The 23509-nt window shown below is 37.6% G+C and overlaps 1 protein-coding gene across 2 annotated transcripts in view; it reads left to right on the top strand.

The window, feature by feature from the left end:
* The window catches only part of COL14A1 (collagen type XIV alpha 1 chain), a 217279-nt gene that overhangs the window by 61504 nt on the left and 132266 nt on the right, over nucleotides 1-23509 (top strand). For both annotated transcript variants that reach the window (XM_082721773.1, XM_082721774.1), the window contains exons 6-14: nucleotides 1798-1953; nucleotides 2769-2888; nucleotides 4590-4754; nucleotides 7592-7753; nucleotides 13036-13187; nucleotides 14343-14472; nucleotides 15223-15368; nucleotides 17931-18060; nucleotides 19988-20127. In XM_082721773.1, the coding sequence (XP_082577899.1) occupies nucleotides 1798-1953; nucleotides 2769-2888; nucleotides 4590-4754; nucleotides 7592-7753; nucleotides 13036-13187; nucleotides 14343-14472; nucleotides 15223-15368; nucleotides 17931-18060; nucleotides 19988-20127 (1301 nt within the window). The remainder of the gene's footprint in view (nucleotides 1-1797; nucleotides 1954-2768; nucleotides 2889-4589; nucleotides 4755-7591; nucleotides 7754-13035; nucleotides 13188-14342; nucleotides 14473-15222; nucleotides 15369-17930; nucleotides 18061-19987; nucleotides 20128-23509) is intronic.

Here is a 23509-nt window from a genome sequence, read left to right as displayed (position 1 = left end):
TATTAAAAAGTGAAACACTATCTCCCCAATAGTTTTGGAAAAGAAAGAAAAGGACTCTCCATTTGCAGTAAGTTTTCCCCCATAAACACTGAGAGAAATAGATTCTTAAAGTTTCAAAAGACTTCAATTTTCCCTGATTATTTCCAAAAACCAAATTAATTTTTATCCCATGACTTCTTGCAATCATTCTGTTTTAGAATATGTCAGTGTAGTGGCTTTGTATTTTATTATTAAAGAAGGGAGATTTGGTGCCCAAAAATGTAATATGTAAACTTTGGATTCATTGAACAGTACTCTTTAGCTCCCATAATGAGTATCTGATTATTTCATTGGCAAGTACATTTTTTTTCCTTCTGGTAAAAGGATCTAGGTATTCCATGCATATTTATGTCTGAGGGAGGAAAAAAAAAAAAAACACAAGATTTTTTTAGAGTAATGTGGCCTGGTAGGTTCAGGGGCATCTATTGAATTTTCTACTCCAAACATAGTAGGTTGATTATTTTTCCCCTGGGGGAAAAATTGATTCAATTTATTCATAAACACTTCCATGTTTTGGTCCCATTATAATAACAACATTGCATTTCAAATATTGTTTTACTATCATTTTAATGTTAAGAAACAAATGAGATAGGAATTAGCTGGTCAGTTTCAAGAAGTGGACATGGACCCAAAGAAACACACACAGTCTTCATGATCAGTAGTCCGAATATGAACACTGAGCAGAGTTCAGTAGCCCGTTTGGAAGCACAAACTAGAGTATAAACACTGTCACCAAAGGTACTAACAATGCTGCAGAATTCTAAAGGTTCTGAAATACATTAAGAATATTTTAGTATCTTGGCTCTGGGTGACACCGAGTCAAGCCCAGACCTACCCTTCATCAGACAGCTTCTTCTTTTGTTGCCAAGATCACTCCAGCTAAGACTTTCTCTAAGGGTAAAGCTTAGGGTAGTACCACGCTGGCTTCTGGGCCTCTTTTTCTAGCACCTTATTCTACAGCCTAATTGGGCCATTTCAAGAATCAATTACTAAATGATTTTTAGGGACAAAGTCTTATTGTCATAGGGATACAGTATGCAAAAGAATTTGAATATGGGGAAACCCTTTCCTAATTTTCTTCTTCCACAAACCCTTCCTACTTTAGCCAAGGTCTGTGTACCTTTCTTTTCTTTAATTTTTACTCACTTTCAATTAGCCACCCTAGGGTACATCATTAATTCGGAGGTAGAGTTCAGTAGTTCATCAGTTGCATGTAACACCCAGTGTTCATCCCATCACGTTGGGTACCTTTCCTAGATTAAATGCATGGCTGTGACTTTGCCTTAGATTCAGGAAGCCCCTATTTCTGTTCTATCGCTTCCACCAGGGTAACTTATCAGAACAGGAGAGCTGCCTCTCTGCCTTCTGGCCATCGTCCCATCTCTGCTGACTCTCTCACACTGGTTGCTAAGACCTTTCCTGGAAAGAATCTACAGGCCAAAGCCCAGAGCTGGATGATTTTTCGCAGACACTACTCTCTAAAACACACAGAAGGCTTGAGTTGCCAGAACGGTGTGAACCTGCCAGTGTTTTGCTAACTATTTCCAGAACACTCCGTCTGCTGCCAGCTGTTACCACATTTTTTTTTCCCTAGGAAGAATGAATTTAAGGGAAACATTGTAAAAACACCGTTGCTTGAATAGGGACTTTCTTGTATTATTAGCACGAAGTTATCAGAAAGATATAAAATAGAATCACTTTTTTTTTTTTTTAAGTGCCAGCAGTGATACAGGTATTTTTCTGGGTTGTGTTTTGCAGAAGTGAAGTTTTTCTGTGAAACTCCAGCAATTGCTGATATTGTGATCCTGGTTGATGGTTCGTGGAGTATTGGCAGATTCAACTTCAGACTGGTTCGACTTTTCCTGGAAAACCTGGTGACAGCCTTCAACGTGGGCTCAGAGAAGACACGAATTGGTACATGTTCTGTTACTAGCCCAAGTCAGCTGTCAATGTAGATAAGCTTCATAAGAGATTTCAAAAAACTTTAGAGAGCAGCTTCTAGAATTACAGGGTTGGAGCTATGGTGATATTCCTAAGAGCACAAGTTTGGATCAATAAATATCTGTTCCTGCTAATTTACGCTGAATAATGCTGTCATTCGGCTAATTATTGAACACATTTTAATTTTCAAAAATGTCAAAATCTTCTCTGCCTCATAATAATAATAACTTTTTTAAAGTTGCAACTGGTTTAAGAATTTCTTCGGGTAGAAGTTTTCTTTTTATTTAAAAGAAACAGTGGAATCCAGTGGAATTTTGAACTAAGAAAATTGGAAATTGGAAGTAGCTTTATAGTACAAATAATCTTTGCCAAGTTAGTGCTAGCCAAGATCAAAAGAAGTTATAAATCCATGGCTTTATCATATAGAGTCTCATAGTTTCACATTTATATAGCCATTAAGCAAAACCATTCCTTTGAGGATAAAAATGAACCAGTAAATCTAGATCTTTTATCTACAAATATAATCAGATTTGTTTTTTAAGTACTAAGTACCTAATTAGGTGCTCACTTCTAAATGGCTAGAAAATATGTACATTCCTCCTGCCCCAAGATATGTCCAAACTAATTCCTGAAATTGATGCCAAGAATTCTTTTTGAAAATATATAGTGAAGCAGAGAAAGAATTGTTATAAAGATCAGGCCCTTTATTATTCTGGTTTCACAAATAATTCACTAGATCTTTGAGTCATCCCTCATTTCTGGGTGGGCTGTCTCATCTTTTTTACCAGGTCTTGCACAGTATAGCGGCGACCCCAGAATAGAATGGCACTTGAATGCCTTTAGCACAAAAGATGAGGTCATCGAAGCGGTCCGAAATCTACCCTATAAAGGAGGAAATACACTAACAGGTATGTTTCATTCAGTTCGTGTTTTTAGCAACTTATCTTCCCCAAAGATTCATTTCATTTCTTCATTCTGCCACTTTGTAAGACTTGGCATAGTATTTTTAAACTCAACTACAATCTGGAATTCCTAGATGGCTCTTTTCTGAAACTCAGCCTTAAGAATTAAGACCCAGACACGCCATTCCTTTTGCTACATGAATGTCCCCCAGAAGGGCTTGGCTGGGCCAGGAGGAGATGGAGCGAAGCTGAGGCTGACAGTGTTTGGGGACTGTCTTAGCTGTGGCGGTCTTAGCTTCTGCCAGTTCATTCTCCTCTTTTTACCTGTTTTCTCCTCTAGCCACCCCCTCACTTATTTTTTAAACTAATTATTTAATTTTTTAAAAAGATTTTATTTATTTACTTTAGGGAGAGAGAGAGAGAGCATGCACGCAAGCTCGAGGGGAGGAAGGGGCAGAGAGAGAGGGAGAGGAGGGATTTTTTTTTTTTTAAGATTTTATTTATTTATTTGACAGGGAGATCACAAGTGGGCAGAGAGGCAGGCAGAGAGAGAGAGGGAAGCAGGCACCCTGCTGAGCAGAGAGCCCAATGCGGGGCTCGATCCCAGGACCTTGGGATCATGACCTGAGCCAAAGACAGAGGCTTTAAGCCACTGAGCCACCCAGGGGCCCCAAGAGAAGGGATCTTAAGCAAGCTTTTTACTTAGCATTGAGCCTGATGTGGGGCTTGATCCTGGGACCCTGAGATCATGACCTGAGCCAAAATTAAGAGTTGGACAGTGAACCAATGAACCACCCAGGTGCCCCTAGCCACCCCACCATTTAAATGAAAACAAATTTCTACTTCTTTATTTTCAAGGAAGGTATGTTCTTTGCCCTTATTCTGCAATCAGTAGTTACCATAAAAATATTTATGGATCCTTGGATCACTGTATTTTTGGTAAACAAAGACTGTAAGAATATTTAGATTATAATTTTTCCAGCCACAATGGGTTGTCATAGGATTTAACCTTAGTACCTGATCTTTTTTTCTGTAGGTGTACAAGGCAGCTGCTCATTTTAAACAGTAACAACACTATCATTGATTTTTAACAAAACCATGGGAATCTTGATAATTGCTTTGCCAGTTTGAGGCATAATCTTTTTGTTAATACAACAAAAAAAGAAACTTCATTAAACGCAAATCTTAGAACAATATTGCAGCCTTTTTTTTTTTTTTTTCCTGGATGAAAAGTGCCATGATCAAAAGGAAGGAATTTGGTGATCATTTTGAATCTGCTTCCACTATCCCTAAAAAAGAGAGAGAATTTTTGGTTCTTTAGGCCATTGTAAACAAATTTTTGGTAATATTTGGGGTTGTTGCTTCTGTGTAGGTATTCCTGCTTCATCCTAAATTATTAAGGTTTACATTTTCTTGTACACAGATCTGTCAACATCGTTTGGCCAGGAACTTAATGTTCTTTATAAATGCTCGTTTCTGAAATGATGGACTGTTCAGTTTTTCATATTATCTCTATTCTGATGGATTTTTGAGCTTTCATCAGATCTGTCAAGAAAAAGGCCATTTCAAAAACTGAAGATGAAAATTCATAACTAATAAACTTTTAGCTCAATAAGTCACTCGTGTTGTGATTACATTTTTTAGAACTGGAAGGCTTTTTATTAGAGGTGATTAGTTTGTGTTCATTTTTTTCTTATTTTCTCCCAGGTCTTGCTTTGAGCTACATTTTTGAAAATAGCTTTAAACCAGAAGCAGGATCAAGGACCGGAGTGTCCAAAATCGGCATTTTGATCACAGATGGAAAGTCCCAAGATGATATTATCCCACCATCTAGAAACCTCCGTGAATCTGGTGTCGAACTCTTTGCCATAGGTATGTGCTATTCATGGTCCTACTTCAGTTACGGGCACAGACACCCAACCAGTTAAAACAATATGTAATGCCGAGTGCACTTCATTGAAATTCAGGGGACCTGGACAGTTTCTAGTCCTGATTCTAGTCGTAACCAGTCCTGTGATCTGAGCCCAGCTTCATTACATGTAAGATAGAAGCGATGGTAACTTTCATGTACCTTACACCTACCTCTATGTTATACGTGCCCTATAGCATGAGGATCTCTGGGTGAGACCCCATTACCCCATTCATAAATTGTTGTGAAAAGCAGAAAGTAGCATGCAAAGGTTAGGTACATGTTTGTTATCTTTCAATTAGTGAGGACTTCTTCTCTTTTTTGGGTAAAGATTTATTTATTTATTTGGGGGGGAGGAGGAGCAGAGGGAGAGGGAGAGAATCTCAAGCAGACTCCTTGCTGAGCACAGAGCCCGACTCCAGGCTGACCTCACAATCCTGAGATCGTGACCCCGAGATCATGACCTGAGCTGAAACCAAGAGTCCCAGATAGGGTGCCTAACCCACTGAGCCACCCAGATGCCCCAGGACTTCCTCTTTAATATTGCTTTTAGCAGTCCCTTCTCTGGTAGTATAGGGAGAAACCAGTTTATCGTTTTCAAGGAATTCAGGTCCTGGAGCTACTTAGAAAGCATAAAGTTCTAGATAAGCAGTATTATTTCTTTGAGATGAACTCTTTATAAGGTATTCTTCTTGTGGAAAGGATACATGGGGCACATATTCAGCATAACCAACAGCAAAAAAATTTAGATGATGCAACTTGGCTCTCGATGAAAATGTTTACAGTTTCTTTGGCAGTAAGATCTTTTACTGTAGAGACCAACTGAAACAAAACAGAACAAAACCAAACAGAAACCCCCAACTGGAAACAATTCGTCTGATCTGTTCCTAGATTTTCTCCTGGAAATGTGGTTTATAGAGGGTTCCATTCAAGAAGTTTGTGCTTCTATGGTCTACGCCCTGTGTTGTGGTGGGTGCTGGGACACGGAGATGAGGAAGGCAAAATCCTTAGAGAACAAATTCCTTCCCAGTCATGATGACCTTTTCTTCTCTTTTCCAAGCTGTTTACAACACACTATTTAGTTTGGAAAGATGAGAAAGAGATAATAGACATTTCGGGCTACCTTCCCTAGAATATAGTTTTTGTTGTTGTCGTTGTTGTTAGGGGGCATTTTTTCTTAGAATATTCTTATATGAATACAAAATCATTGGTTTTACCTAAAAGCCATCAAAGGCATTATTGATGTTAAGTTCATTGTCTCTTCTTGTACTTGGTGCTTTTTGTACCTGTGGACACGGATCCAGCTGTACATGTTAGAAGCTTTTGTTGAAGTCCTTCAGGCAAGAAACATCAGAGAAATTGATCTAATTTTTATTTTTTATTTTACTATCCTTTTGTCCAACGGAGGAAATCTTTTTAGATGACTAATGGGATTAATTTATGTGTTTTGTTTCCATTCTGTGGTCCTGTTGATAATAAATGGATGAGTTTTTAAACAAAATTTGAAGTGAACCCACAGATGTAATTTGGACTTTTTCTCTGGAAATTACCTGGAAATCATTAGTATTTATTATTCTTATAACCCCCTAAAGCACATGGTTCAGAAACAACTCAGACTTTGTCACTTAATATGTTGGGGTTGGAAGATAAATCAAATGGTACAGGCAGGCATCTGAGAAGTCATTCATGTTGCCCTGAGTAATCTCCCTTCCCTGCCTCCACAGTACCTTTAAAAAAAAAAATACCCTTAGATGATTGCGATGACGGATTTATAAAGAAAGGCTCCTTGTTTCTGAAGCCTGGGGAAGAGAAATCTACCTCCACACCCATAAAACCCAACCTTGTGCCTTCCTTTTCTGTTTATAATTTCACTTACTCATTTTAATTTGCAATCTTCTGAGAGGTGACATGTACTAGTTAAGAGCCTATGACTTTGGATCTCGACTACCTGGTGGGAATCCCAGCTGTACACTTCCTGTGGGTTTCCTTGAGCAAGTTAATCTACCTCTCTGTTCAGCACCTTACTGATGATACAGTGGGGGAGATGGCAGTGCCAGACTCGTAGGGTTGGTTGTGGGGATTAAATGTCTCCATATACATATATACATACATACACATATACCATAGTTCCTGGGGTGTAGTGGGTTCACTCTGAGCGTTAGCATCCATGGCTAAGATAGACTGGGAAAGTTGCATGGGAGCTGAGAACTTTCTGTCTCACTCGGTTCCCTGCTGCCTTCCAAACACCCAGCATTGTGCTCCACTTACAGCAATGGAATTCCACAGAGATTGTGGAAGAAACAGAGCTTCCCTATTTTCATTTAGCCAAATTGTGTGTTACGAGTCAGCCCCTTGTACCTGAATATATTAAAGAATCTTTCCCAAGCTTCCTCTTAATGCTATAAAATAATACCATATATAGTAATAACAATACTTTTATATTTATAATTTTTATTCTAAAAGTAGCTCTTAATTTAAGTAAGTTATTTTCTAGCAATTGAAACCCAAGGGGTTGATAGTTTAGAATGCTGGATTAATTACTATTGCTTCTGCCCTCTTCACGCAAGACAGAAGTTAGTTTCATTAATGCATCTTCCTGTTAAGATTCACTGAACGGAATTAGGATGCAATCACTTAAAAGTGATGGCTGAAGGTGGTTTTTAAGAAAACAACTAACAATGTGAAGTAGAAGATGCTTCAATTGCTGGGGGGTGATAATGGGCTCAGGGCAGGCTCACGGAGGTTGGTTTCTCAAAGGGGGCACGAGTGTCACCACCCTCCCTGTTGTCCTCAATGCAAGGGGTGAAAAACGCGGACGAGAACGAGCTGCGGGAGATCGCCTCTGAGCCGGACAGCACTCACGTGTACAATGTGGCCGAGTTTGACCTGATGCACACAGTCGTGGAGAGCCTGACGAGGACCGTCTGCTCCCGGGTGGAAGAACAGGACAGAGAGATCAAAGGTAAAGCGAGGAAATGAACGCGGTCGTTCTGGGATGTGGGAATTACTCTGCCCAAGAGTCTGTCGTGGATCATGAAAATTCTGATCCTTTTTCGTGATGACTTTCTAAACAGAGCCCTTTGGCCCCCTAAGATGTGAATCATCAGCTTAGAAAGGGAATATACTAGCAGCCCCACCGAGGAAGGAATAGTGGAACCACCAGATCGTTGTCTCCGTGGTGTCAGATTTAGACCATCACGGGTGTTTGTTTTTAACTGCACTTTGGGGTTTGAGGTAATTATACATTCATGTAAAGTTGTAAGGAATAAGGTAGAGAAAGATCATGTCTGCTTTACCAGTTCCCCTTAATGGTGACATATTGCAAAGCTCCAGTACGATATCCCAGGCAGATGCGGGAACTGAGAGCCGAAGTACAGAATTCCATCATGGAAATCGTGCCTTTTGTCCTCTTATGGCCGCATTCACTTATTTCTCCCCACAGCCTCTCCCTCACCCCAGACAACCACTCATCAGTGCTCCCTCTCTACATAGTTTCTATTTTGAAAATATGATGTGGATGGAATTATGTGGTATATCATCTTTGAGGACTGACTTTTTAATTCAGGATGATTTCCTGGCAATTCATCCTACTTGTTACATGTATTAGTAGCTTTTTTCCTTTTTACTGCTGTACCATATTCCATGCTATGGACAAACCACAGTCCACTTAGCCATGAACACATTGGAAGGATACAGGGAAACACTGTATCATATGATTTCACTCATTAGTGGAATTTAAGAAACAAAACAGATGAACCTAGGGGAATGGAGGGAAAAACAAAAATAAAATGAAATCAGAGACAGAGACAAAGCATGAGAGACTCTTAACTGTAGGAACACAACGAGGACTGCTGGAGGGGAGGTAGGTAGGGAAACGGGGTAACTGGGTGATGGGTATGAAGGAGAGCACATGATGGAATGAGCAGTGGGCATTACATGCAACTGACGAATCCCTAAATTCTTCCTCTGAAACTAATAATACAGTATATGTGAATTAATGGAATTAAAATAAAATAAAATTATTAAAAAAAGAAAGGAAGACATCTGAGTTTTCATTTTTGGCTGTTACAAAAAAATCTGTTATGAATGTTCATGTATAGGTTCTTGCAAGAAAGTAAGTTTTCATGTCACTGTGATAATGACCCTGGGATAATTACCCCAAACACAAGATTACTGTATCACATTGTAGCAGCATGCTTCACTTACTGTTACAAAACTGCCACACTGTTTTCCAGGGAGGCTGCAGCAGTCTGCCTTCCCACCAGCAACATATGTGTGTGATTCTGTTTCTGTGCATTGTCACCAGTATTTACCGTTGTTACTACATTTTATTTTAGGCATTCTGATAGATATGTAGTGGTATCTCACTGTGGTTTGAATGTGCATTTCCTTGATGGCTAATGAAATTGGACATCTTTTTTGCATGCTTATTTCACATCTGTATTTGGTTTTGGGCTGTTCATATCTTTTGCCCATTTTCTAATTAGATGAATATGTGTGTTTGTGTGTGTTTGTTTAGTTTTTAACTGTTAAGTTTTGCCAATTCTTCATTTATATGCTAGATACTAATTCTTTTTGATATGTGGGTTTTTTTTTTTTTTTTTTTTTACAATTTTCCCCAAACCTGTAGCGTGCCTGTTCATCCTCTTAACAAGGTCTTTTGCAGAGCAAAAGTTTTAAATTTTGATTAGGTCCAATTTATTAATTTTGCATTTTGTGGTTATTTAGGTATTAAGTCTCTTTGGCCATAAATGCTACAAATTTTCTTCTGTATTTTTATTCTAAAAATTGTATGTTTTACATTTAAGTCCATGTTCTTGGTTAAATTTTTGTAAAAGATTTTAAGTTTAGATCAAGGTTTTTGGGTTTTTTCGCCTATCAACGTACAATTACTCCAGCACCACTTCCTGAAAATGCTCTGTTTTTGCCATTGGATGGCTTTGTATCTTTGTCAGGTATCAGTTGGGCAGATTTGTGTGGGTTTATGTCTGGATTCTCTATTCTGTTCTGTTGGTTCCATGAGTCTAACTCTCTTCCAATATCCTACAATCTTGATTTCTAGTAGCTAAAGAAGTCTTGAGATTGGATGGACTGAATTCTCCCATTTGCTTTTTCTATTTGAAAACTGCTTCCATTATTTCACTTTCTTTACCTTTCCAAATAAATATTAGAGAAATATTTATTTTACATAAAAATCTTGTTGGGATTTTGTTAGGAATAGCATTGATTCAATTCTCAATTATCAAATATTAACATAGAAGAACTGACATCCTCACTGCGTGGATTCTTCCAGTCCTGGTACATGATAAATTCCTCCATTTGTTTACATATCCTTTAATCTTCATCAGCATTTTGTACCTTTTAGGATACAAATTCCATACAGGTTTTGTTCTGTTTACATCTCTGTATTTAATTTTATTTTGAGGAATTTTGTTTTTTTTTTTTTTTAATTTTGGTGTTCACATATGAACACAATTATATTTTTGTATATTTCTTTTGTGTCCTATGACATTATTTGAATTTGCTAATTCTAGGATTTTTTCTCTAGATCTTCAGGGATTTTACTATGTAGGCAATAAATCATATCCTTTGCAAATAGGAATACTTTTATTTCTTTGCTTTTGATTTCTGTGCTTTTTATTTTCTTGCCTTCTTTCATTGGCTGAAATTTCCTGTACTGTGTTGAATAAGAGTAGTGAGAATGGACATCCTTGCCTTATTCCCCATCTGAGGGGGAGACTTTCTGCTTTTCAAGGAATTGGTTCACTCCATAGAATTTGTAGAATATATGTGTGGAAAGTTATTCATAGGATTCCCTTGTTATTCATTTGATGTCTGTAGGGTCTGTAGTGATAGTCTGTGGTTTTTTTTCCCCCTGATATTGGTAAGTGTTGTCTTCTCTCTCTTTTTTTCTTTCTCAGTCTTGTTAGAGATTTGTTTTTAAAACAAAACAAAACAAACAAAACTTTTTCAAAGAACTGGCTCTTGATTACATTGATTTTTTCGTTTCTCCTCTGTTTTTAATTTCATTGATTTCTTCCCTTATTTTTCTTATTTTCTTTCCTTTACTGGTTTTGAGATTATCTTGATCATTACTGAACTGTGATTACTGAACTGTGATGTTTCCTCTTTTTCTAATGTAATTAGTTAAATGCTATAATTTTCTTTCTCCACATGGCTTTAGCTATGCTCTACAAAATTTTTTTTTGCTCTATAAATTTTGATATGTTGTATTTTCATTTCATTTCAAAATATTTTTTATTTTCTTTGACCCTTTCATTATTTAGAAGTCGTTGTTTATCATTTCAAAGTGTTTGGGTGTTTTTCTCTTACCTTTCTGTGATTGGTTTCTAAGTTTGATTTCACTGTCATTAGAGAATACACTATGTGTGACTTTTATTGTTTCAGATTTTCTGAGGTTTGCTTTCTGGCCCAGGATGTGGTTATCTTGCTATATGCCCTATGGGTGCTTGAAAAGGGTGTGTGTTCTGCTATTGTCTTATGAAATATTCTGTAAATTTGGCTAGATCCCTTTGGTTGATGGCTTTGTTGAGTTCTACATCCTTGCCAATTTTTCTGTCCAGTCATCTTGTCAATAAATTCTGGATTCTTTAGCTCCATGTCTAGGACATTTGAAGTGGAAGGAAAACAGGGGACTTATCACTGTATCATTCTTTAAGTCCTGCAATTCCTTACCCATACACTTTGTTCTTTCTTTCAGTGTCTTCTTATGCTTGTTTTATTACATAATTTTCAGAATTTGCAGAAATAATAGGGGAAAGTCACATCAATTCTGTCTTCCTGGAAGCACAATCATCATGTATTTTTTAACCTTTGTCTCTCATGATATCATTAGTCAGCAGGTTATATCTGGTCTACAGGGATATGATCTGAGAAGAGAGTAATATCCAGATCCTCCCTGGAGAATTTGGTTTTATTTCCTGCCGTTATTGTATCCAGGGTGTGGAATGATTCTATTTGGCTCCATCTCTGCCATCATTCCTCTTTCTCTGGACCAGATCTCTTGCGACTAAGTTGGACAGCCAAGCAGTAGTTTCTTGAATACATTTCTCTGAGCTTCTTTTTTTTTTTTTTTAAGATTTTATTTATTTATTTGACAGAGATCACAAGTAGGCAGAGAGGCAGGCAGAGAGAGAGGAGGAACCGGGCTCCCTGCTGAGCAGAGAGCCGGATGTGGGGCTTGATCCCAGGACCCTGGGATCATGACCTGAGCCGAAGGCAGAGGCTTTAACCCACTGAGCCACCCAGGCGCCCCTCTCTGAGCTTCTTAATGAGACTACTTTAGAGACCAATTTTTCCCACAAAAAAAAAAAAAAAAAAAATCTCTCCCTGTGGTTGTTGATAGAGCATATAATATAGTTCCTGGCCATAGTTAAGTGTTCAGTAACTATGTTTTTTCCTCATTAATAAGGTTATTAAAGCTACTTTGGATAAGTCCCTAGATGATAAGAAATCCTAAAGTTCAAGGACTTTGAACTTCACATTTCCTAAATCTTTTACATACATTTTTACAATTTCATGCGAATAACATACATAAAGTGCTTACATAGTGTCTAGCTTATAGTGAACATTCAGTATATGTTAGTTGCCTTTTCTTTTCTTTTGACTTTTCGATACTGGCCATTCTTTGAATTGAAGTCTTCCATAAAGAGACTGCATCTCCTGATGCTTAAAAACATAGGCTCTTACATTAAAAACTCAAGTATCAATATCAATGCTAATATTTACTAAGTGTAAGACTATTTACTAAGTGTAAGACTTGGTCAAGTTATTTAACTTCATTGTGCCTTAGTTTTCTCACCTACAAAATGGGACAACAACAGTAACTACTGAGAATTAAAATAATATTTCTCAAGAGCTCAGGACAGTACCTGTAGATGTGCACATGCTCAATCAGTGTTGTGTTTCTGGTTTCGTTTCGTTTGTTTGTTTGTTTGTTTGTTTAATTCTTCTATAGCAATGTCTTTAAGAAAGTTTCTTAGCATCAAGGACTGCCTTATTTAAGTGTGTATCCTCAGGACCTGGCATAGTGATCGCTACATAATAGGCACTTAAATGTTTCAATGAAAAAATGTAGGAATGAATAATTGAATCAATTTATCTAGAGGTGAAATCTTAGAAGTAGCACAAAACCAATCATCATTTCTGACCAATGGAGTATCTGAGGCTTTATGAGAAGTAATTTTGGGAAAGAGGTTCACTTTACGTATTTCTATACTTTAGCTTCAGCTCTCGCCACTGTTGGGCCGCCTACAGAGCTGATTACTTCTGAAGTCACTGCCAGAAGCTTTATGGTTAACTGGACCCATGCCCCAGGAAATGTGGAAAAATACAGAGTCGTGTACTATCCTGCCAGGGGCAAAAAACCAGAGGAGGTAATGAGATGGTATTTTCAAACCATTATTTTCCTTCTTTCAAGTCTTCCACAGTAGTGAGGACAAGACAGAATTGTATGTATAAGGAGATTATTCTCACATAAACATTGAAAATTCGTTGGACTGAAAATTCATTGGCCAAGTGTCTACTTTGTTCTCTCGTCTCTCTGGTTATGGCATTCATACTTTCTCCTCCCATCTCAATCCAATAACCCTCAGAACGGGTCATGTGTTCATTTCTTACACAACTTATTTCGATGTTTTTCCTTTTTAAAATTAATAAGTTCTAAAACAGAAGGAATCAGTAGTTCAATATGTGGCCAGAACCCTTTTTTGCTATTCATGTATTCTTTCAACTTTGGGAGTGGTCTGTATTTTCTGTCTTAAGGAAGTCTATGTGTTCCAAATGATGTGGTCATATAGTCCTCCAAGGTTTGGGATTTCCTGGCCATTTGTGGAGATTAGTGCAGTTAAGGAGTCATAATAAAGAATCCATGGCTGGCCTTTTTCATGGTTTGGCCATCACAGGAGAGAATGCCTGTTGTCAGATGATTGATTGGATCGTTCCCTTTTCCTACCTTTGACACTGACAATCACAGGGAATATGTTAATATGTGATGAAATCTCCCCCCCCCCTTTTTTTGGAAGTACAAACATTTTGATGTTCTAACCTTTGGTTGACCTCAACATGTTTCACAATATTCTTCTTTATTATGGCAAGATTTTTCATTTTTTTTAAGTGTTCAAGGAGTAGAGCAGGAAGATTTAAGTCATCTGGACTAAAAAAGAAGGCAGAGTACTTCCAATTCTTCTATCTTTTTCATGACTAATAAGTCTGTTAAATGCTTCCCAAAGCTCCATGGAAAAATATCGCATGTCAACTATTCTAAGTGGAGGTGCTTGGAATAACAATTAGCCTGGGAAATACTCTCTCCATTAGATATGACTTAATAAGGGACTTTTGGATATACTCCGTAAAAGGTGCATCGCTTCCCAGAGGAATTCAAGGAGAATTGATTGCCACCGCGGAAAAGACAATGTGGCACAAATAAAATATCAAATGGCATGTTCTTGCTAGAGATATTTTGCTCTTTGGTTTCAGTTCTACATATCAGGTGTTCCCTAGTCTCATTCCTCGAACTGTTCTTTAATCAGGTGGTGGTGGATGGAAGTGTGTCTTCCACGGTGTTGAAAGGCTTGATGTCTTTAACTGAATATCAGATAGCCGTCTTCGCAATATATGCTCACACGGCTAGTGAAGGCCTACGGGGAACCGAAACCACACGTATGTATTGAAGTCTACCCCACGTCTGACCTTGTACGACAATGCTTAGGTGACCTTTCTTAAGCTGGATTTCTGTTCAGGTGGTACTGAGGGCATCCTGACTCAGAGTCCTAGGCCATGTGTGTGATGCTCTATGCTGGTCCATGCTGTATATATGTCCTGTGTACAGGTGCTACATATGGAGAAGGTTGTTATAGACCTCTGCTTTGATAAGGAGAGAGCAACCTTGGTGGTGAAAGGTGCAAAATACATGTATTTGCTTAATAAACAATTATTTAGTGAATGTGTATTATGAACTAATTTAACTACGGACTCATTCATGTCTTTTCACTGTCTCTGACTGGCTGGATGGGTATATATTCATTTGTTCACCCAGCCATCCATTCTGTCATTTACTAAGTGACACAGTGACTGTTTTAAACAGCTCCTTTATGGCAGACACAATGCTCAGGGAGGGGCATAAAACAGTGGTCAGAATAGTCTCCTTGGTTTTAACTGGCTTCCAGAGAAATGTGCCCATCACTGCAACGGGGTATAAGAAACTAGAAGACGTTGATCCTGTTTTTAAACATTCACTATGTTTGCCCTCCTAGAAGGGTTTGTCAAGACTGTGTGAACATATTTAAGGATGAATATTATCTGAAAAGTAAACTATGTGTACTTTGTAGATAATAACACTTAGATACTTTGAAACATACAGATGTACTGATAAATGGCTGAGAATTAAAAAAAAAAAAAAATCTCTTGCAGTTGCCTTACCTATGGTTTCTGACCTTGAACTGTACGATGTAACTGAGAACAGTCTGAGGGCAAGATGGCAAGCGGTGCCTGGAGCGTCGGGATACCTGATCCTCTACGCTCCTCTCACGGAGGGTCTGGCTGGGGATGAAAAAGAGGTAACTACCTGCTGCCCACTAGAGTTCTAGAATCTTGGACTTCCTGAAAATGGATTTTTTTTTATTCTAAAATTTTAAGGTATAAAACTTAGAAAATTCACTTTAGGTAAAAGGGGAAATCACTTATCATCCCCCCCACCTGGAAATAGCTATTGTTAATATTATTGAAGTCTTTTTTAATGCATTTTTTAAATGCAACAAATGGGAATGGTTTTGTCATCTTCTGTTTCATTTTGTTTATGGTAAGGATCTTTCATACCATTAAATAATATTTTATATGGTTGTTTAAAAGGTGCTATAGTATTATGCTGTTGTTTTGTACCAGGTCATGTTTAATTAATCTCTTGTTTTGGGGCATTTAGATAATGTGTTGTAAAATATGCTTTGGTGATCAATCTTAACATATAACTTGGCAAGGTTGTCAGATTATTTTCTTAGGATAAATTCCTAGAAATGGGGTTTCTTTTCCTCAGAGGGCATACAAATTATTAAGGCTTATACTAAGTATTAGCAAATGATTCTAGAGAAATGTGTTATAATTTATATTGCTGTATGCAATTCATGAATGGCTGTTTCCCCATAGCTACACTGACTTAGAAAGTTTTTTTTTTTTTTACTAATTTTAAAGGTAGAAAAATGTGTTAGTATGAATTTTTTTGCATTTATTCCATTTTAAATGATGATTCTTCAACTTTCAAATGATTTATTTTAGTCTTTGTTTTTAATTTATAGGGAGAGATTACTACAACATAGATATTCAAGAAACGACAAGGAAATGTCTGTAACACCTAGAAGTGTTTGAATAGGCAGATAGAGTAGTCAAGAGGGAGTTCAGAACTCAAATCTTTACTATTATCTAAACATTGTCTTTAACATTGCTTCTGGTGACAGAACTGTTTAGGGCCAAAACTATGGTGAATCTGAGGGCCAGGAACAGAGCTTTTGTGACATGTGTGTGTGTTTTATTTCTAAGGTTTAGACAGCTTTAGTTCATTTGGGATTTAATGTTGATCTGAATTATTTTGGCAGAAAGGAGGCTTAAAAAATGATGCTAAAAATAATGACCAGCTTCACCAAGAAGGAGAAAAATAAGAAAGAAAGGAATACTCGTTCACACCCAGTAGATTAGCAAACAGTTTTTAAAGTTTAGTAATAACTGCATTATTAGTGAGCATATGGGAAACAGAATCATTCATGTAAATTGGTATGTAAATTGGCATGTAGATTGATACAGCTACCTTAGGGAATAATTTGAAATATATCATCAAGTTGAAGATATATATAATTTTTTAAGGAAACCTCCTGCATATCTTTTTGGGATGCAAGCATTTATTCAAAACACAGTATTGCAAACGATTGACATGTTCATCAGGAGAGGGATGGAAAATAGCAAATATTTATACAAAAGAATACCAAAAAATACAAAAGGAATTAATAATGTCATCTTTATCCCTGCACATCAACATGGATAAAACTCGAAACATAATATTGATAGAAAAAAAGTTGCAAAAAATTATGTCATAGGATTCCATTCATGTACGTTAAACATACAGAACTGTATATTATTTACAGATAGAAGTAGGAGAAGTAAAACATTGGATCAGGAAGATAGACTGCATCATTTGTGTAGAGATAGTGAACAGAAAGAATGAGAAAGAACTTCTGTTGATTTGAATATATTAGCTCCTTTAAAAATAAGATTGGAAGTCAACATGACAACATTTTCATATTTATTAAGTTTGAGTGATGGATGTGTCAGGGTGAATCACATTCTTTTCTCTACATTTATTTTATATAGATGAAAATACTTCAAAATTAAAATTTCTAATTTGACAATGGCATTGGCCGTTGTGTGACTGGAGACTGGCTCTGGAGATAGTTTGCTTCCTTCCCAAACAAAAACAAAGCCATGCTGTCATGTGTTCAGCACACAGCGAGAATGTTGGCTAGTTTCTTTGACTCCAAGGGTCAGAAAAGTCATCCCGGAATCAAAAAGTAAATTGCCATATTGGTTGTCAACGTGGATTGATCTCTTCTGTCTCCTGGAAAGAGCTTGCAGTCCAAGGGCATGGGCCCTTTTGTTGAATGGGGCAACAAAACTGGTCCAGCCCAATCAGGCTCGAAGTGAAAACTGGGCACCCAGCCAAGGCACTGGTTAGAATTAGCCAGTGATGAGCGATGCCCACTTGGCTCTGTCCCGAGCTCACTGGCCTAGAGCTTATACTCTTTCTAGACAACATTTCTGGCTCAGTTACACCCACACTTTCCTGAGGACTAAATTTGTGGCACTGTTACTCTGGCAGAGATCACTTCTCGTCCAGACGTAGAAACAGCACGCATGGGTGCAATCAGTTTTGTGTGGTTCCGTGGCATCTGTTCCTAATATCAGATGACAGCAGACAATGAAAAATCAGGGCAGAAGCGTTTGAATAAAGGGGTTGTGAGGAGACAAAGTCTTAGTCCATGAAGTCTCCCCTTTGCTCAGTTGTACTCTGAGCAAACTCAGTTGTACCATGCATGGTGCCCATTGGCTAATGATCTGATAACGTGTGTTCTTTTCAGATGAAGATTGGAGACACCCACACTGATATTGAATTGAGTGGGTTGTTGCCCAATACGGAGTACACAGTTACAGTTTATGCCATGTTTGGAGAAGAGGCCAGCGATCCTGTTTCAGGCCAAGAAACCACACGTGAGCAGCTCAGTCATTCAGAGGAAATGCTAGAGAAAAAAAAAAAAGCCCAAATAAATGTTAGGATTCTAAATTGGAAATGCTGGCTTAGGTTGAAACCTCTTAAGAGCTCATTGTAACTTAAGAAAATGTGTATTTTATTCAGTGGCAGGAATTGTACTAGTTGATTAAAAAAAGGAGGGAGTGGTCCTAAAAAAAAATGATGTCTCTGGGTACCTGTTGCTGGGACTGGAATTTTATGCTGTAAGGAAGCTAGACCTTGTACCGTGCTGCTTCAACAAATTTGGAGCAAACTGTACACCACACTCAATTATATGGCCTTTTTCTCTCCTGTATGTTCTCTCTAGCTCCTCAAATAGTAAGAGAGTCACTAAAGTCTATAGGCTCTTTATTGCCAAATAGTCAATATATATTGAATGAGTGAAAAGAATTAGTCTTTTCACTAATTTTTGCTTTTCACTAATTGGGCGAGGAAGCATCATAGTTTGTGGCGATGCTGACGACTGTCACGGTTTGTCTTCTAGGTTTTTGCTTTGCTGGCTCTCTCAGCACTAATCACAGGCTGTGAATCAACTGGCTGATTGCCTGGGTTAAACTCTAACTGCTCTTCTATTCCTACTAACTGTGACCTTGACCAAGTTACCTCAGTTTATGACCTATATAACGGGGATATTATGCTCTCCTTACAGTCTATGTAAGGGTTTAACGAGATACCCGAGTTATAATAATCAGTTCCAGAACATCTCAGATTCATAGAGCATGTGATAAACCTGAACAGTTGGTTTTACTATAAACCTCTAAAAGCTCGTGAAACTCTCAAAAATTATTGATGAATTTTAATCTATTAATTCAGGAGAGGGCCCTTGAGGAAGTACAGAGAGCTATGGAACTGATAGTCAAGAATCTGCAGAAATATCAGTGTCTCTTTACACATTTTTTAAGCGACAGCAAAATGTTCATTTTTACTTAGACCCACAAAGCCAGCGAGATTTACACAGGGCAGGACTCCTGCTCATTGAGTCAACAAATATGTATTGAGAACTTGCTATATTGGGAATAAAGCCAGGAACAGAATTAACCCCTTATCCTCTGAAATTACAATATATGGAGGGAGAGAGACAGTAGATCGATAAAAGCACAATATAAGAAATAAACCAGAGACGGCAGTTCGGGAGCATTGGGTGGAAGATTCTAGATCACCAGATGGTGATCCTGGACAGGTTCAGTGGGAAAGTGACATAAGTTCAGAAACCTGAATGTTGGATGGCTCAAGAGTTTTTGGCCTGAGCAATAGGAAGAATGGAGTTTCCAATTTATTCAGAAGGGGAGATTGAGAGAGAAGATTGGAAGAAGTGGCAGGCAGAGTCAGTAGTTCAGTTCTGGACAGGTCAAGTCGGAAAGGCTTAGTAGATACCCAAGCAGAGAGGACAGAGGCCATCAAACTCACCTTTACACATGGGAAACTGTGGAGAGGAGCAGTAGAGTAACTTTGCCAGCATCAAACGACAGTTGAATGAAGTAGCTAAGATTTAATTTCAGGTGCCCTGGTTTTTGATCCGTTAGTTTTCTTATCTATAGCAAGCTATAATACTCTGGTTTCTCTTCAGATCGTATAAATCTTTCGCCCTTATAGCAAGCTACAATAATAGCATTGATTGGAGAAGAAAGACACAGAAAATGTACCTAAATCTTACTTCTTTCTAAGCATGTATACCTTATTAATACTATTCATTCCATACGTGGAAAGTTTTTTTTTTTTCCTTGTTAATTTGTTAATTTTCTTTGTTGTAAGTTATTATCGGGGTAAAATTTTTCATATGTAAGTTATTTAAGAATCAAAGATGCTGGGGTGTTTTTCGGGGGGGGGGCTTTTAAAGGTGTATGTGATTTAACATTTTAATTATTTTCTCTTCCACTTACTGCAAAGTGCCTTTAAGTCCACCAAGAAACCTGAGAATCTCCAATGTTGGCTCTAACAGTGCTCGGTTAGCCTGGGACCCAACGTCAAGAAAGATCAGTGGTTATCGAATTATGTATAACAATGCAGATGGCACTGAAATTAATGAGGTAGGCTGAGGATCATAATGTTTGTTTGTTTGTTTGTTTGTTTATTGGGGGGCTGGGTGTGTATTAACTTTTTATGCCTGCATAACCTATCAACCCAAAACCATAGTGGCTTAAAAGAATACAAATTTCTTATTTTCCCTCACAGTCTCTGTCAGAAACTGTGTCAACTACTTGGATCTATACTCCTGGCTTGGGGTACCTTATGAAATCATAGTCAGATCGTGGTTGATGCTGATGTCATCACAACAACATCTGAACATTCATTCAGATGTCTCGTGCCTGGTCTGCGAAGACTGGATAGGCTGGGAGCCAGAGCAGCTCTCTGTGTCTCTGACTAAAGTCTTCACAAGATCCCTCAGGCATGGCAGGTTTAAGGGAGCTAGACTTTCTATGTGCTGGCTCAGGAGTCCCCAGACATGTGTCCAAAGAGACAGAGAGAAAGAGAGAGCTAAAAGAGAGAGCTGTGTCACTTTTCGTTACTAAGAAAAGTCACAGAATACCACCTCTGCCACACGCACAAGTCCCCACTTGGATTCGACATGAGGGACACAGGTCCCACTTATGGTGGGAGGCAGGAGAGATGGGAGATATATGTTGACGCGGCCATCTTTGGAATAGATAGTCTGCCCCAGGGCAAGGAGGTGGGGAAGTAGTTCTCTTCCTAGATGTTGTAAACTAGAAATAATGTCTGTGTAATCCTCCTCATCCCTCTGCTTTTGAGTCATCTCCCATCTTTCAGATAGTTAAATGACTTAGGTGAGTTAAATAAAAAACTGAATAATTCAAGTTTTGTGTAGGCAAGTATTTCCAAATAACAGAACTTAATAGAACTTAGGAAGATACACTATCTTATACTCAGTCAGTAATAAATTCTTCACAAATAGTCATTTCTTCACAAAGTCCTTCCTTGGGAATATATTTTAGCAGGATAGATAGCAAAGTTAGTATTATTTTTCCTCAACTTGATCCAAGAAGTTAAGACCAAGAGGGAAATATGTTGGATTACATCACTTCTATTTTCTGACCAGATGAAGAAACTATTTTCATTTGCAGAGACAAACTGTTTCCTACAATTAAATCCAAGCAGTATTTTGCAGAGAACTGCCTCACAAGGGACATTAGATAATGAATGCACAATACTGCACATTTGCTAATATTTGATATTTGTATATATTGTAAAATGATCAGCACAAGAAATGTACTTAACATTCTATTTAAAAAATTATAACTGTTGTGTTCTCTCTCTCTTTTTTAAAAATTTTTATTGTGCTATGTTAGTCACCATACAATACATCATTAGTTTTTGATGTAGTGTTCCAAGATTCATTGTTTACATATAAGACAAAAAGGAGAAAGAACATACTATTTTCTTGTGTTTTAAATTCAGTTTTGCCAAATTTTCTCAGATAACTGTTATACTGTTGTGGTCTCTTATGGTATTTTAGGTTATTTGCCGTTATAAGAATGATCCCAAACTAATCTATTTGTTAAGAAGCACATGTGGGTTTTTGTAGTGTTTTTCAGTTTTGGAGATGACTTTGGTACTTGCTCTTTCTCATTTGTATTATGCTGGGAAATTAGAAAACTGTATTTGGTAAAACTGAATTTAAAACATGAGAAAATGGTCTATAAATGAAAATCTGAGAAAATTTTATTTTAGTAAAATGCATAAACAATATGTGGTTTTGTAGCATTTCCAATTTGACTGGGGTGTGTGTGTGTGTTCTTCTTAATTTTTAACCATGCAATTGAGACTAAATGTTGCTAGACAAATGTCTTTTGTTTAAGTGTGGTATTAATTTGCCTAATTTTGGAATGTATGATTTTAAGGGTGAGTATTCCTACTATATTTTGCTTTAACTTGTATTAATCAAGCTTTTACTTATAGGTCATGCTACAGTTAGGTTTTTAGGAAACTTCCAAAACATTCTGGAATGAACTTGAAAATGTCCCAACCAAAATTTACTTAGTATGTAACATGCAATTGACCATAAGCTTTTGTTTTGGACTCAATTTGTTTTTCTCTACTTTCCTTCCTGTTCCTCCCAATTCCCTCCTTCGTGTCCTCTTTATCCTTTTTGTCTTTTCTGTATTATCTCTCTCTCCCAACTGCTTGGAGACCAAGGAGGAAAAATGAAAGACAACCAAATAATGATGGTGATGATGATGATGGCGACAACATGTGTTGAGTGCTTCCCTTCAACCAGGGTTTACAGAGAGCCCCTTACGCCCTCCTTCGAGAAAACATGCTGAAAACATGACTTGTCTGCTAAGGACAGGGCCATCTCAGAGAGCATGTGCTGAGAGAGGGTTTGGGGAAATGTGCAAGCAGGATGGAAAACTGAAGTTCTCCTCTTTGAGTTTTATAAATGAAAGGACCATTTTTAGACTCAGACGCAAGTCCAGTTCCCGACAGCTATGACTCAACGAGAGAGCCCAGAGCGGAGCCCAGTCCCTTGTTCCTCATCAAGGACTCTTTCTTTATCCCTCCCAGAATTAGGTTGAAATTAAGCTTTTAGGCCAGACTGTTTGAAAATTTTTCAAAAAGAGTTATATAACCATGAGATCATGGCCATTTGTTATCATTTTCTCAAGTTCTTCTCCTACATCTTAAAAGTACTACCAACAAAATCAGTTCCAGAACTCAGTCTAAAACATAATATAACTAATGAAAATAGATGACATCTTGAACTTTACACTCAATGGAATAAAATAATCAGTAGGTAATGCATAAAATATGGTCTGTTCAAAGTCAACTAATGCTTTAATAAAATAGATCTTTTCAACATATATATTTATATATATTTCAACATATGTATGCTGAAAAGATACATGCTTATATACATATATATGTGTGTGTATATACACACTTTTCCCCTTCTTGTCTCTTGGTGTACCTAAGAAAGTTTGAATTTAATCTGCTTTGTGTATGTTTGATATCCTCACGAAATTCCATTGTCACAGATTTGAGACAGAGGTCAAGGCATAACTATTCATTCCAGCTGATAGTTTTATGTCCAGGAAGTTAGGTCTGGTCTTTGGGCCTCCCATTCCTTGTTTGTAAGATAGCTATTATAAATACCGAGGGTTTGGTGGGAGGGAAAGCGAGCTAAACACAACAATGAATGTGGTGAAGTCCTTGACACGTCAAAAGTGCTCAATAAACTCAACTGTTATTGAGTTTAAACTGCAGAAGCAATATGTAAATATCATTTAGAAGAACATGTCTTAAACTCCTATTTTAAATATGGATTTGTCTTGTCTGCGAGTTTAATGAAGCCATACTGTGCATAAGATTTTGGGTCCAAAATCCTTGTGTTGATGCACTGGGTACCAGCTGGTTTTCCATTGGGCAAGTTCCTTAAATTTTCAGAGTCTCAGT

Source organism: Mustela nivalis (genome assembly GCF_964662115.1).
Source record: "Mustela nivalis genome assembly, chromosome: 2".
Lineage (NCBI taxonomy): Eukaryota > Metazoa > Chordata > Mammalia > Carnivora > Mustelidae > Mustela > Mustela nivalis.
The sequence above is the reverse complement of the archived record's forward strand: the minus strand, read 5'-3'. Positions and strand labels throughout refer to the sequence as shown.